Source organism: Nansenia antarctica, assembly GCF_963989245.1.
Source record: "Nansenia antarctica genome assembly, chromosome: 5".
NCBI classification, from domain to species: Eukaryota; Metazoa; Chordata; class Actinopteri; order Argentiniformes; family Microstomatidae; genus Nansenia; species Nansenia antarctica.
Genome location: NC_137690.1, coordinates 51280097 through 51296547, shown reverse-complemented (window position 1 = coordinate 51296547; position 16451 = coordinate 51280097). Strand labels below are relative to the sequence as shown.

Below are 16451 nucleotides of genomic sequence, written 5' to 3'. Positions count from 1 at the left end.
TTGTCCGACAATATTTATGGACATATCATCAATCCGACGGGAGACGGGAGCCAGCATAGTTTTAGCCAAAATCATAGCGGCAGGCAAAATCAGATCTTCGGCGATTGAATGTTTTTTTTTTTACTTAGCCACCAGTAATGAAACAGCATAGGACGCCTCCAGTGCTTTGCTTGACACACTTGCCGCTTCCTTCAGTGTAGCCTGACTTGACTTGAACTCTGACAGTTTTCGCTTGAAAAAGTCGTCAGTTTTACCAACAGTTGCTAGGTGTTTGGTGCTCTGAGTCTGGTGCATCCCCCATTTTTTAGAAGTGATGCTGAGAAAAGTGCCCTTCGATGCTCCTCCGGTCACTGTGAGTTTAGGCCTTTAAGTGCCAGGCTTCAGAAGGAGGAGTCACTGAAGTGGGTCACGTGGTAGCAGCTAGAAAGAGGTCGAAAACAGTCATTGCTAGCGAGACAGTAACGGAGGAGTTTCGACTCTTTTCAACCAAAGCTTTCATTTCTATTGGGAAAAAACATGTTATTTACAGTAGGCCTATAGCTGTAGCAGCACCAAGGAGACGACAGTATAATTAGAACGTTCTTCTCGAGGAGGAATACGGAATTCCAAGCGTTCGATTAATTGGTTATGCTCTGTCGTGTGATTTAGGCTTCTGCAAAGCATAATACAAGATTGCGAGATTATTTCGATGCCGATTACATTGCGACGAGAAGAATTGTATCAAAGGATCCAGCCGCCAAGCAGCAATACGTTCATACTGATAGGTTCCAGTTTCTGCAAGCAATATATCTGGGTAGATCTGTGGAAATAGTTTCCTTATTTACTATATGTGGATACTTAATGTTATAACTCAGCTAATATCAACCAGCGACTTAAGTTGCTGAGAAAAGCGAGAAAACGGCTTTAGAATTCAGGTAGCAAAGGTGATCTCAAGAGGTCAGAGAAGATGGAATCCACTAAAGCTGGTGAGTTTTGTTTTACTCGGTTCTAAAGATTTTTTGCAATTCATGTATTTGTTAGTGTCTACAATTAGAGCATGTGTTGTGTTGGTTTAATTTGTAGGTGGGTTAGGAGTGTTGTTATTACATAACTAGTTCTAGCAGCACTGCAGTTCCCGTTCTCACATGGACCGCCAGTCTAGCCATGTGCACCTGTGTTTACGCTCCCTATGCGTCCTCTCTGATTGGAGGAAAAGGGTAGTGACGTGAGTATTGCATAATTTCCTTTGGCGAACTCGCGCGTACGGATCGTAACAATGGCGCGTGCGTTTGGTTCTTGGAAACACGTCGGTACCAGTTGGTGAAGTCATAACAACAATTTGAATGCATGAGTGCATAGAGTGATTTCGAAGACAACTCTTCAACCAATGACATTACATTTGAAATTCACAATTATCGTTTACAAACCAACATTAAATACACACCTGAGTGATTGCTAACATAAGTCTACAGAACCCATGACATTTGTATCATATTGGGCTGGTTTCATGGATCCAGATTAGGACTAATCCTAGACTAAAAAGCATCCTCAATGGAGATTTTCCATGGCAAGGGTGATTTAATCCTGGACTAGGCTCAAGGCTGGTCTGTGAAACAGGCCCTTTCGAAATCAGCCACTGTTTTTTGACGAGAAGGTGAAGGGCTATAGCGGATAGGCAACTCGTAAACTCTTAATATTGCATCTATATTAAATAAATTGCAAACAATAAACTAAGACATGTGCACGTTTTAGCCTACGTTCCGTAAAGTAACGGTATGTGGCAGAATTACCATCTGTTTTGACTGTTGTCCACAGGCATCCGCAGCACTTCTGATAATGCATCGATTTAATGATACCTATGCAACTATGTGTTATCTATAGAACATGCTTAACTTTTAATGCCTAGACTTACTGCCTGAGAGAGTGGCGTAAATTGAGCAATTGTTTTTACATTCAGGGCCAGTTTCACAGACTTAAACTTAAAGATGTAAACCTAATCCTCGATTAAAAAGCATCTTCAGTAGAGGTTTTACATTGAAAGTGTGATTTAGTCCCGAACCCTTGTCTGTGAAACCGGCCCTCAGTGTCACTATGTCAAGGGAAATATAGTATTCTTTCTAACAAAGATATCTTAATATTTCTGGATGTTGTGTATTGATCGATCCCTGGAAATAATCAGAATTCTTTTCGTTTTGAAAACACATCCTATCAAAAAAAGTGGACTCTTTGCACAACTAACCCCGGGTGTTTTAAACAAGTGTTTAATGGAGACTCAGAGCTTATTGGAGGTTTTCTGAGTAGTTTATATTGTGTTATTTTAACGAATTCATTCATTCTGTAAATTTGAGCTTTTAAATAATCTCTGTATTATAATTTGTGTTATCTAATGAAGTAGCCTCATAAAATGAACACATGTTTATTCATTAACTTCAACCTGGCCACGAAAACCATCATAATATTGGAAATGGAAAATGTTAATTGAATACAGTAATTGCAAGAACATCTGAGATGACCAATTCTTAAAGCATTTTTTATTGTGCTAGCCTTTTTTGAATGATTGTTCCTCTTGAGCTGTGTGTGGGTTTGTGGGTAGGGTCATCTACCCTGTGACTGGCATTATAAAGTGGGTGTTATCTAACAAAGGAGTGGGAGAAACTAGGCCACCCTGAACACTGTCTGGTCTGCTTTCACTGGCTGAAGAAAGCCACTGTAGTGAACTATGGTCAGGGTCTATTCATATAAGCTGCCCTCTTTGTCCAATCAGGATTATACTGTTTTCATGTTGTTGCTCACTCAATTTCTACACGATTCAAGAAATAATAAGCCTTATATTGAATTTCAGAACAATGGGTTCTTTCAAAACGCAGTTTGTTGTGGTGCCGGTTTAGCTTCACAGGGAGGTCGAAGAAGAAAACATGTTTGTTTGATTTCATGCAGGCAAATTGAAGCCATACATAACCCCCTTGAGTTTAATGATTTTTTTTTCAGGTACATCAAATGTTTAGTAATAAGTAGTTCCCTCCTCCTCTACATCAAATGTGTGATCTCTCTCTCTCTCTTTCTCTCTCTCTCACTCTCTGAATCTTTTTCTCACTCTCTCACTCTCCCTGTCTCTCTCTCTCTGTCCACTAGGGGGTGTAATAGCGTACGTCAGCTCGAGCAGCTCTGCTTCCAGCCCTGAGTCCTGTCACAGCGACTCTTCCAACAGCAGCTCTCAGTCCTCCTCGCCGCCTTATACCTCCTCCCAGAGGCGTCGCCAGGGGCAACTGGCAAACACGCCCCTATCCACAAAGGGCCACGCCCACCTGCCTTCCCACGGCACAGGGAAGACAGGACGCTCGACCTCTACTGCCAAATGCGGCATTACAAGTGAGTGATGGTCCTCCTCTCTGCCTGGTAGAGCATTGCGCTAACAACGCTTAGGTTGTGGGGTCGTTTCCCATTGGGATCATGTATAGTGAAAAATGTATGCACTCACTGCAATCTAAGTCACTTTGGATAAAAGCTTCAGCTAAATGGCATATGATGGCCATATGATGGTTGAATCGCTTTAATATTTGTCTAACAGGGTCTAAATCATTTTCTGCTTTAATGTGTTTTTATTGCAGAAATCAATGGCTTGGTGCTGTTGTGTAAAGTCTGTGGGGATGTAGCATCAGGATTCCACTATGGCGTCCATGCCTGTGAGGGCTGCAAGGTGAGGACAAACCCAAGACAAATGTCTAAGATCTTCCGCCATAGACTGCAGACCTCTTTAGGGTACACCTGGGCTCCTCCTCCTCCTACTCAGACCGCTCCACCCCCATAGCACCTTATAATACCTGAACTTTATCATGGTGGCAATGGCACTTGTTCTTATCGAAGGTTTTACTTACGATGACTGATGTATCGTTGATTTACTTAGTTAGACGAATGTAATTATTGTACGTCGCTTTGGATAAAAGTGTCAATGTAAAATGTTCAATGTAAATGTGAACATCTGTATTGTGTCTCAATAGCACAGTAACAGTATGGGAGAAAGGATGCTGGGTCATTGTGTCGTGCCCCAACTGGGTCATGGGGTCATACTCAATGGGTCATGGGGTCGTGTCTTAACTGGGACATGCATGGGGTGGTGTTCTCAATGGGTCATGTTGTCATACCCTAACCGGGTCATGGGTCGTACCCTAACTCGGTCACAGCCATCTGAATCAAGTCGAGATGGCTTAAAGTAGTTCTATCCTCCCCTCTTGCTTCATGGCCTAGTTTTCACTGAGAGCACTTCACAGTGACAAGCAAACACAGAAGATCTCCTCCTCCTCCTCCTTCTCCTCCATCACCCCCCTCTGTTTTCGCTAATGTGTCCATTGATGTCGTTATAGCCCAGACTGTGTTATGAATATCCCTGGATGTCCGTATCCGGAAAATAACTAACTAAAAAAATTAAAATAAATGGGCATCTAGCGCATCGCCATCTAAAGCATTGCCATCGATTTAGTGCAAGCCCCCCCCCTCAACCGAAAACTCCACTAGCACCCCACCATTGCCAAAACGTGGGCTGGGCTAAGCCGCCAATGTTTCAAGATCCTAACAATGCCTCTGTGTGTGTCTGCCACCATCAGGGCTTCTTCAGGAGGAGCATCCAACAGAATATCCAGTACAAGAAGTGCCTTAAGGATGAGAGCTGCCCCATCATGAGGATCAACAGGAACCGCTGCCAGCAGTGCCGCTTCAAGAAGTGTCTGCTGGTGGGGATGTCGAGAGACTGTGAGTTCTAGTTCTTCTTTATTCCCACGAAAGAAGGGTACTCGGTTCTCTGAACAGGGTTTTTTGAACAGTACTGCGGAACCCGACTTTATTCATGTCAAAATGTGCCAAAAAATACCACTAAAACGCTGAATTCGCTGAGGAACATCAACATCAACAACAGTGTCAAAGATTGTTACACTGTTATTACTAAATATACAGTATATAGTTCAACTATAATATAGTTTAATTTGCCTTGTAATGTTTACATAGTGGCGCAGCACCACTCTCACATTCTTTGGGAAGAACCCTGACACTGTTAACTTTGCATTAACATGGGTGATATGCGGTCTAGAGAGCCCTATGTATTTACTATGTATACTTCTTTCTTTTTTATCTCTTTATGCTATGGAAACTATTATCCACAGTATTAGGATCAATAGTAAATCCTAGAGGGGAGGTTCTTACTGTAAGCCCTTTGGGGTTTCTTACCACTCTTGCACAATCCCTGCTATGTTTGTTTCTTTTTATATACTTTTGTTTTGATCACTTCCTTTGAGCGAATAAATTAATAACAACAAAAAACCTTTTCTCCCTAGCTGTGCGCTTTGGCCGCATCCCGAAGCGAGAGAAACAACGCATGCTGCTGGAGATGCAGAGTGCCATGAACAACATGATGAACAACAGTCAGCTCCATGGCAACCAGCCCCTCCCCCAAGACAATCAGCCCCCTATTCACTCTGCGAAGCCCAGAACCTCGGAGGGCTCCGTGACTTATTCCTGCTCTCCTGCTCCATCGTCGCGGTCCAACCAATCGGAGACCAGCTCCAAACCTGAGCCGATGGAGACGAGCCCCAGCTCGGCATCCTCCAGCGGGGAGGAGGAGGTCATTGGCTCGGTGACCAGGGCTCACCAGGAGACCTTCATGTACAACCAGAAACAGGCAAGCCCCCCTGCAGAGGCCCCACCCTCCCTGGGGACAGAGGAGTGCGTGAGTAACAGCAGCCGGAGACTAGAGGAGAGGCAGGAAGCCTGGGACCAGCAGAATGACCTTGCCCCAGTTGCAGCTCAGGAGCAGACCACTAACATTGGCCCTCAAGGCCCTGGGGTTCATCTCAAAGAGAACAACACCAATAACAACCACTGCCCATATAGGTTGCCCAACAGCGCCCCCAGTGGCCACTGTCCAGCCTATGCACATAGCTCTCACAACACTGGCGAGACCACCTCCAATGGTGGCTTCACTGGGCCAGTGTGGATTGAGGGCAACAGGATGCATCTGGTGAGAATTTAGTTGATATAAAAATGATAAAAGTAACGGTAATGACGATTGCGTGCCGTGACTTGATGGCGTGGCGTATAGCGCTATTCTAGACATGGCTTTGCATTACATGGGGATGGAAATTACCTTTGTTTGTTTGTTACCTTTGTTCTAACCTGAGTCTCTCTCTCTCTTTCTCTCTCCTACCTCCTCCCTCCTCCCTCCTCAGGTGTGTCCCATGAACATGTCTCCTTATGTGAACCATCACAAGTTTGGCCCTGGGATCTGGGAGGAGTTCTCTCAGAGCTTCACCCCGGCGGTCAGGGAGGTTGTGGAGTTTGCCAAGCGCGTCCCAGGCTTCAGGGACCTGTCTCAGCCGGACCAAGTGAGCCTGCTCAAGGCTGGCACCTTTGAGGTACGCTCAATTCTCATACGATACCATTAACCATCTCTACTTAGTTTCACGCCCCAAGCTTTGAACTAACGACTATGCCTTCAGGCCAGTGAATAAATCCAGACTTACAGTGTGCTGTGACTTTGACAGGTGTTAGTGGTGCGCTTTGCTTCGCTGTTCAACGCAGAGGACCGCACGGTGACCTTCCAGGGTGGTAAGAAGTACAGCGTAGAGGCTCTGCGGTCTATGGGCGCGGGCAACTTGCTCAACTCCATGTTTGACTTCAGTGAGAAGCTGACCAGCCTAGGCCTTAGTGACGAAGAGATGAGCCTGTTTACTGCGGTCGTCCTGGTGTCTGCTGGTGCGTGCCACACGGTCTTCTCATCCATCCCCCCCCCCCCCCCCCCCCCCCCCCACACACACATTTTTTTTTACATAGAATAAAAACACACTAGTGACATGCATGCTGTGAAGCAAGCCCATAGGATAGGAAAAGTATTGAAACGTTTGTATTTTAAAAGTGTATTATGCCTTTCTTCCATTCCTAACTAACTTTCTTCCATATCTTAAATCCATCTCGATCGAGCCTCAGAGCAGAGCCTCAGAGCAAGACGCACAATGATGAACAGGGACTGCAGGATCAAGCCCTTACATTACTCCTTTGTTTCTCATCTACTCTAGATCGCTCTGGGATTGAGAACGTGAACTCGGTGGAAGCGCTGCAGGACACGCTGATCCGAGCGCTGCGTAGCCTCATCACAAAGAACCATCCCAACGAGTTGGCCACCTTTACCAAGCTGCTGCTCAAGCTGCCAGACCTGCGCTCACTCAACAACATGCACTCTGAGCAGCTACTGGCCTTCAAGGTCCACCCCTGAGCCTGTGACTGGGCCTGGACTTGAACCTGAACCTGAACCTGGACCACAAATCCCTCCACCTCAACACTTGACCAGCCCCCTCATGAACTCTGGCCTCCAGTTATTCCAGGCCCCGCACTTCATGTGATGTTTATACCCCAACATAATTGAACTAATGGGGAAATGTGTCATGGTAGAAATGGGGGGGGGGGGCTGAAATGCCTTTTTGAGGAGCGTAATGCACACAATCATAAGATTGATGATTGTGTTTCTTTTGTGTTTGGGTGTGTAGGAAAGGTTAGCATCTCTAATAGAAGCACCCTTTTTTGTTATTTGTATTTTTGCATTGTTAGTGCAATATGTGATTTGATTTTGTCTTATGTTTTCATAGAAGTCTTCTACGCCTTACGTATGTCGTGGCCGTGTTGACCTTAATGGATACTCTGACTGAGATTGACTGTTTGATTTTTAACGGTGGGAATTCAATTCCAACCTCCTCGTTAAACTGACAAAGATGTGAGTTAAAAACTCCTCTCTCAAAGAAAGCTGCAGCAGACAAAAAGAGGAATGTTGTTGTACTGTAGCTGCTGAGTAACAGCTTTCCAGTGAGCCCCCCAGTCATCTGGGAAAGAGTGAAGAATGTCTAGTTTCTCCTCGAGACAAATCTGAATGAAATCTCTCATTACAATTTTAGCTTATGGTGTATTATATGTGTTACACTATTAACTGATATGGCTTTTGAAACAAACCATCACTCCGATACCGTCTCATCCATAGCCAGAACTATTTACGCTTAGGGCTCACTGTGGAATGACGGGGTAGTAAGTCTAAATGAAAGAAAAAATATGTTGAGGTGGCATAAACTGCTAAAAAGATACAGTTACCAGTCAAAACCTCACTAGACTCCTCAACATGTCAACTGGGACACTTTCTTCTTTTCATGTTTTACGACAAGGAGTCAAACCCATTTCTCTGGTGCTATCTTATTGGCCATTATGCTCTAATCAACCATGCACCATTACACTTGTGATTTTTCTGTTTGTGGCGGTTAGAGAGAGAAACATTGCAGGAATGTCTATCAGAGTTACTTGACTTTCAATTTTCCAACTTGTCAAGACTGTGGATCGATGTAATTAAGCAAATAGCTAGATTACATACTGTGTGATTGTAATATAGGTAAGCTAAGTGATTGTAATTTAATGGATAGCAAGAGATGTGGTAAGGACTGTAACTGAGTTGCTGGTGTTTGCTATTACAATGCTCATCATGTATTTGATTTTAGACCGTTTCTCTCTCTTCTCCAACTTTGCTGTCCTTTAGGTTCTATGATTAGAGCTTCTGTCCATGTGTGTGTTACATTGTAGAGCTGTGGTCTGTCTCTGAAAACATTGCAGTATACATAGATTTCTGTATATAAATGTCTTTATAAATAATATAAATATATCCATATAAATAAAAACATCAATGTGGAGTCTTGCACTGAAGTTGTAACTTCATTTGCTGCTGGTTTCATCCACGTTCTATCAGTCAAGTTAACCAACGATTAGAAAACTATTGAGGCTTCATTGCAAGGTGCAAACCGCTAGTTATCCTAAAATACTGCATTTCCACCAACGCGAACCTAGTTCTGGGCTGGTGCTAGTTCGCAGTTGGTTCAACTTGCGAACCTTCTAAGAACCGTTTTGTTTTTTTCCACACGCTAGAGAGCCATGTCATTACGTTGCTGTATACGTCTACGCTATCCCAGCAATGTGCGAACTTCAAGCACAACAATGGCGGAATACATCGCATCTGCTCAAGTGTTGCTCCTGGCTTTGTGAGCCTACATTGGCATCTAAACATGACTGGTTAAAAGTATTTGCGTTGCTCGTTGAGATTGCTATGGACGGCGATTACGTTGAAGAAGAAAGGTACTACCTTTCTTTTTACCTTACGATAATCCCACAAGTAATAATAATAATAATAATGATAATTTCTTGATAGTCCCGCCCTCAGCCCCTGACGTAAGCGGTTCTTGGTTCTAGACCAGCCAAGTGTTGGTACCACTCTGGAACCAGTTTTCCTGGCCAAGAGCTTGTTCTTTTGCTGTTGAAACACGAAGAACTGGGGGCCGTTCCACTAACGTTGATTAGTATATCGGCGATTAAAATAAATCAGGCGATCAGGCAACTCGGGATTGGAATTCAAGCCTCAGGTGATTCCTTGAACGAGGATCAGGCTTGTGTCAAGAGTGTTCACAGAACACCGGCTTAGAAATCCTCGATATGGGCGCGTGCACGCAGACATAAAGATCCCCGAAGAGTCAAACTGTCGAAATGAAGATTGATCTTTATGAAGGCGACAAATAAGATGTAAAATAGTGTAATACTGCCGCAATTAACAAGGCGAGTTAAATGGTTTGGCAAGAAATTGCTGACCGATTAAATGCGTAGGTCATACTAGCCCCAGTTATTGTTATATGTTCATATTTTAATAAATGAATATTTACTACTGTGGTGATATCAACAGCAGGCTACTAACAGTCATATCGTTACGATGGCATTGTGGTATTGGCCGCTGCCATGGTATTTATTCGTCATTTTAAGACGGTGGTTCAAATCCCTCTTCAGACACACTTTTTTATTGCATTTCGTTGTCTGAATCTAATCTAAAATCTCATCTAAAAAAGTATGTAGGCTATAAAATGATGGTGCAGGCTAATTTACAAGAACTGAAACGATTACAATGGTGTTTGAAGCCTTTCTGAATAAATTCTAATAATAATAATAATAATAATAATAATAATAATACATTTATTTTATAAGGCGCCTTTCATGGCACTCAAGGTCGCCGTACAACAACAAATTTAAAAACCGTTACAAAATTCAAAATACAAAATACATAGAAATATACAGTATAAAGCATAGCTAGTAGCAGAGCAGCACGGGAACAGTAAATCAACAGGGATACGCCTGCGTAAACAGGTGGGTTTTGAGGTGGGTTTTGAATGAGGAGATTGAGTCAATGTTCCTGATGTCGGGGGGGAGGGAGTTCCAGAGGCGAGGGGCAGAGCTGCTGAAGGCTCTAAACCCCATGGTGGACAGACGGGCTGGGGGGACGGTCAGGTTGATGGAGGAGGCAGACCTGAGGGACCGGGTGGGAATGTTGATGTGGAGGAGGTCGGACAGGTATGGAGGGGCGAGGTTATGGATGGCCTTGAAAGTATGGAGAAGGATTTTGTAATCGATGCGGTGTTTGATGGGGAGCCAGTGGAGTTGGTGTAGAATGGGGGTGATGTGACTGATGACAGGGGTTCTGGTGACAATACGGGCAGCAGCGTTCTGGACCAGTTGGATCTTGTGGAGCAGTTTGTGGGGGAGACCAAAGAGAAGGGAGTTACAGTAATCTAGGCGGGAAGTGGCGAGGGAGTGGACCAGGATTGCGGCGCTGTTGGGAGTGAGTGAAGGGCGGAGGCGGTTGATATTACGAAGATGGAAGTAAGCAGACCGGATGGTGTTGTTGACATGGGAGTGGAATGAAAGGGTGCTGTCGAAATTATGTTCTTCTAACTGAACCCTGGATTTGGCATAGATTATTTTTTCTTATGATTACTGATGGATAGATGATTCACTTAGACAGAGATATATATATATATATATATATATATATATATATATATATTGTAAATCGATTTGCATGAAGGCTTCGGTTAAATGTAAAAATGTCTAGTTAAATCAAGTCTCGTACCGGCAGCCTTTGGAACTCTAGCCGGCTGCCTTAACCACTGCGCCATCCACACCGCTGTAATAACGGCAATACAAGTTGAAAAACATACCTATTTTATTTTATGTTTTACACTTTTTTATTTATTTATCTATCGATCTATCGATCACACTTTCAAAATATCAAATTATCTATCTATCACACAGTCAAACTATCTATCTATCTATCTCATAAAAAGTGGGAACTAATATTTCCTAAAAGACACTTGATGGAACTGTCGTTCGGGATATAGTTTCCGCCTGTGAGACAATTTTGACGCACGTATTACCTAAACCAACCTCTTAGCCTGCTCGCAACCAGAATAACTCGGGAGGATAGGTTGCATAGCAACCAAACAGCGAATTATTTGAGCCACATTGATGGAACCGAACGCAAGATTAAATTATCGCCGATTAGAACATGATCGTCGATTAGAAGATAATCTTGCTTAGTGGAACGGCCCCCTGGTTCATTGGAATTCATTGGATGACGCTTCATCATCTGACCCGAAACATACTGCAATAGCAACAGTTTTTCATGGCCAAAAGCGGAAAGTTATTAACTGGTCGAGTCAATCTTCAGATTTAAGTCCAATTGAACATGCATTTCATTTCCTGATGATACGATTTTAGGCAACATAAACAACATCTGAAGATGGCTGCAGTACAGGCATGGCAGAGCATCACCAGAGAATATACCCAGTGTTTGGTTGGGTCAATGGGTCGCAGACTTCAGGCAGTTACTGCATGCCTGTCGACCACATATCGTACATATAACATGAGTACTTTATATACGTCGACTACATATTAACATGAGTACTTTATTTGGACATTATATTATATTTTCCAATACTTTTGGAGCCCTGAAATAGGTGGAGTATGTAAAATATATATATATATATATATATAAAAATTAAAAAAAACTTTCTAAATGAACCCAATCTGAAAAGTCCCCACATTAAATTGCTGAGGATCTCTTTGAGCCCTGTAGTAACTGTCAACTGATTTAAAATCCAAATTGTTGGAGTATAGAGCTAAAATAAAAAGACAATAATAGAGACATGACTTTCCAACACGTATGGAGGGCACTGTATGTGGCAGCATTGAAATAGATTTCATCTAACTGCTTAATAGGATGTTCCACCTCTAGACAATCAGTAGGGTGAATTTGGGTAACCTGGGACATTGGTTAATGTGCGACACCTAAGCTCCATTCCCTTTCCGTGACATCACCCCCATGAAGTGATGTGATTTCAGTCACAAGACATCCATGCTAAACCTATAGTAAAAGTTCTGTTTTGTTACAACAGGAAATAAATACAGGTGTCCCACATTACCCAATGTCCCAGATATAATGACCTGGCTCAAACCAATTATGCAAACAACATGCAAAAACTCTCAGGTTGTGTAACACATAAGTACTTCTCTGTGGTCATATGCAAACATGCTTCCTCTGAAAAAACGCAAGCTTTAAATGCAAACATATTGTCCTCAACTATTAAACTTTGCAACCAGTGATATCAAAAACAACTCAACACTTTGTCTTTCCCGTGCCTTTACATGTTGATTTACACTCACAACTACATTAGCCTATACATATTATTATTATTATTATTATTATTATTATTATTATTATTAAATGGGGATGAAGCAGAAACGTCATCTCTGAATGAGCAGGTCAGAGGGTTCCACTAACAGCAGGCAGGGCTGATATTCACAAAACCTACTCACAACAACCTTGGTCAACCTTCTGTTCCCCCCCGTGATTAATAACAGAAGTCTAAGGGGAATATGCAGATATGGGACGTGTGATATGCAAATTGAGTACTAATTTCCCTATTTTTGTAACTGCAGAATATCACGCATATCCTCCTTACTGGAAATCAAACCTGTATAACGACTACTACACTCCAGATACAATAATCGACCAGCAGAGAGCAGTGTTGTCCTTTTACGGACACAGATACACAGGAAATAGTTTATATCTGTTTTCCTTATGTGGCACATTAATCACTGAACGAATTCATTTTTAGCGTCGCTGTAGTCAGAAAGGTATGCAAAGCAAGACACAACTCAGCCCCATCTTCCATTCCGTGGGCAACTTGAAGCTAAGCAGACACAGCAGTGTGTATTTTTAGACTGGAAGTTTATTACTTCCTTGGTTTATTACCAGGGCAGTGTTGCCTGGATAGTTTAAGTGCCACTTAATAAATGTCAGGGTCTAACTCAGGTGTAATTGGATGCACCTGAGCAGCAACACTGAACGTTTAATCTCACGTGCAACCGAGGGCGTTGAAAGCAGGGGAACGCCGTTCCCTCATTTCTTCAAGCATTATTTTAATTTTATGTTTATTTAAAAAAAGGTTTACAAAGTTTATTTGGTAACAACAATTGCGAACCCCCCCCCCCCAAATGTCTTCTTTGTCATAAAAAGCCAAAATTCCTCAAAAATGTTACGATCTTCATCAAGCAGTGACACACAAACAATTTTAGAAAACTAGCCGCAGCTCGTCCTTGCTCCTCGATAACCTAGAAGTGTGGTAAAATGGCAAGTCGCCAGAAAAATATAGATGTTTACTTTCGTAAAGATAATGTCAATGACAAGCTGGGAAAAGAAAAACAGCATCTGTTCTTCAGCCGCTGAGCAAACAGTCAGCAAGGCAGCCATAGTTCAGATGCTAGCTGGACGCCTGAAGAAATTGGCAATGTTCCTCCAACCTCCTCCACTACGATTTCTAACTCTAGCACAGGGACGGGAGGCTCACCTTTCTTTGTATGGACCGAGGAGATGTGGGCCAGAGAAAAGGGAGGGATCGATTCTAAGGATGAGAAATTGGGGTGTAAAGTTTGCTAATCAATGGAATGAGAGATGAATGGCGTTCCTACACCGTCACACATAGTGGAAAAGACAACAGAGGAAAAAACTATTCAACACAAACAGTCAAATGGTCACATTGCTGCACAACGGCATACAAGACAATGCCAAAAAGAGACACTCGAAAGCGACCAAGATTCAGCCCCTCTTAAGTAATACGCAGCAAAACAGGTATGTTTTGATTTGTTATCATTGCTATGTCATGATATTTCAATGTGTTAATATGCTAGCTAGTCAGAATATCCTAGCTAGCTACGTATTGTGATACAAGACATGTAGCGTACATGCATGCATTTAATTGTTTTTTATTTTCTCTTTTAATCCAGCTCAAGGTTGGTTCAAGAAAGCCCCGTATTTTAAACACGATCTCGTGCCTGGCCTCTATTACTGGAGGGGGCTACACGAACATGGGATTGACCCTGGCACCTGTTTGCACTCAATACAGCGCAGCACAGATGACCGACCAAGAATCAAGACATCAAAACACTGGAGAATTTTTATCGAGGCAGAGCCGCCTGCTGTGTGTTTGGGGGATTACGAACTAAACTTCACATTTTGGATTATATGTCATCGAAATGACTGGTAACATTACAGTAAACTAATGTAAGTGATGTAAGCAAGGCAACGATATGGCGCCCCCTCCAATTTGTAGCTACTCCGGCCTGTTAGCTGTAGATAGTTGACTGTTTGCGCCTTGTGTGTCTGCTATTGTTACGATTTGTGTATGGTGAAATGAAGCAATGGCGCACACAGTATACTATGAACATTAGTTTTGTTCTTTAATTCACGTTTATTTGAATCAATGGGGGAAATGTTTTAGCGGTCCAGATGTTAAAAATCGACTTATCGGGAACGACCCATTATACTGAATGATTATACTGACCCATCCCTAATAACAAGGGATCATAACATGAAAATGCATACCTGTGCAAAAAGTGCAGAGTACAAGAATGCAGCCAAGTGCTATTTACCATTAAGCATATTAATAGCACTAGGGATGAGCCCTGAAACGACAGACAGGGCAAAAGCTCAAACTCCCTCTGGAGTGGAGGGTCCTGGCAGACCAATATAGCTAGCTCCTATGGACCTGCCTGTTATAATGTCCATAAGCTTGGCCTGACTACCACCAGAGATTCTACTGGCCACTTTAACAAGACCTCCAAGTCTGTTCTTATTGGATAGATTTAGGTTACCAAACCATGCAGCAATACAACATGTTAGAACAGATTCTGTCTTTTAAAATGTGTGTCGTATATATACAGTGGATATAAAAAGTAATGCCAGGTTTTTGTGATGTAAAAGAATGTGACCAAGAAAAACCATTTCAGAACTTTTCCACCTTTTAATGTGACATATAACTTGAACAATTCAATTGAAAAACAAACTGAAATCTTTTAGGGGGGGAAAAAACGTACAATAACGTTGGTTGCAGAAATATGCACCCTAAACTAATACTTTGTTGAAGCAGCTTTTGATTTTTATTACAGCAATCAGTCTTTTTTGGGTAGGAGTCTATCATATCAGCATGGCATATCTGGACGTGGCAATATTTGCCGACTGTTCTTTGCAAAAGCGCTCCAAATCTGTCATATTATGAGGGCATTTCCTGTGCACAGCCCTCTTCAGATCACCCCACAGATGTTCAATTGGATTCAGGTCTGGGCTCTGGCTGGGCCATTCCAAAACTTTAATCTTCTTCTGGTGAGGCCATTCTTTTGTCGATTTGGATGTAGGCCTATGCTTTGGGTTGTTGTCGTGTTGAAAGGTGAAATTCCTCTTTATCTTCAGCTTTCTAACGGGAGCCTGAAGGTTTTGTGCCAAAAGTTACTGGTATTTGGAACTGTCCATAATTCCCTCCAAGTGTAGAGCTGTCCAATCCAATCCATTAAAAGGTCCATTATTCAACCAATCAGGTTAGGATCGAGTTTAAAATGACAGAAGAGCCTCTCTGTAAGCAGGAAAGGCTGGATGGTATTGAATGCCGAAGAGAAGCCAATAAATAAGAGTCTGGCATGAGTCTTGGGACCCTCCAAATGCTCGTACAGAAAGTTGAATAGTGTAACAACAGCATCCTCCACACCTCTACCAGGCCTGTACGCATTTGTAACGGATCCAGCCGTTCCTCCACCTGCATTAAAACCTCAGTCTTGATCAGCTTCTCAAATTACTTCATAACTTAACGACGGCAGAAGACTCATTATAAAACGTTCAACACTCCTGGATCTAGATAAATCAAGACACATAGGAAAAGTCCTTCTTACAACATGGATGGACATTGATACAGTAAAAAGGAGAGATATAACTCGGGTGTATTTTTTTACATTGTTACATTTTACGTTTTTGGCATTTAGCAGATGCCTTTATCCAAAGCGACTTACAACAAATACATTTGTCTAAGTGAGTGAATTATCAATCCATTTTTATTATTTTTTTAAAAAGGGGGGACGGAGAGGTTTCAGGAGGGACAGTTATGATGTCCACACCCACCTCCAGATTGGTCTTGGCCCTTTCCTCTGATATGATCAGATTTGAAAATGAAAAGTAGCCTACTTTCAGTTATTACTTCAAAGGCATATTGCTGCAAGCACTTACAGTAGAATTTAAGGTCGGCCCAATCACG

The 16451-nt window shown here is 42.5% G+C and overlaps 1 protein-coding gene across 1 annotated transcript; it reads left to right on the top strand.

Annotated features, from left to right (window-relative positions):
* Window positions 1–532: 532 nt before the first annotated feature.
* On the top strand, window positions 533–7347 carry nr1d2b (nuclear receptor subfamily 1, group D, member 2b). Its single transcript, XM_080532989.1, has 8 exons — window positions 533–965; window positions 3112–3348; window positions 3588–3676; window positions 4581–4725; window positions 5304–5986; window positions 6195–6380; window positions 6510–6720; window positions 7041–7347. The coding sequence occupies exons 1-8, from the start codon at window positions 947–949 to the stop codon at window positions 7235–7237; spliced, it is 1767 nt and encodes a 588-aa protein (XP_080389115.1). The 5' UTR covers window positions 533–946; the 3' UTR covers window positions 7238–7347.
* The last annotated feature ends 9104 nt before the right edge of the window (window positions 7348–16451 follow it).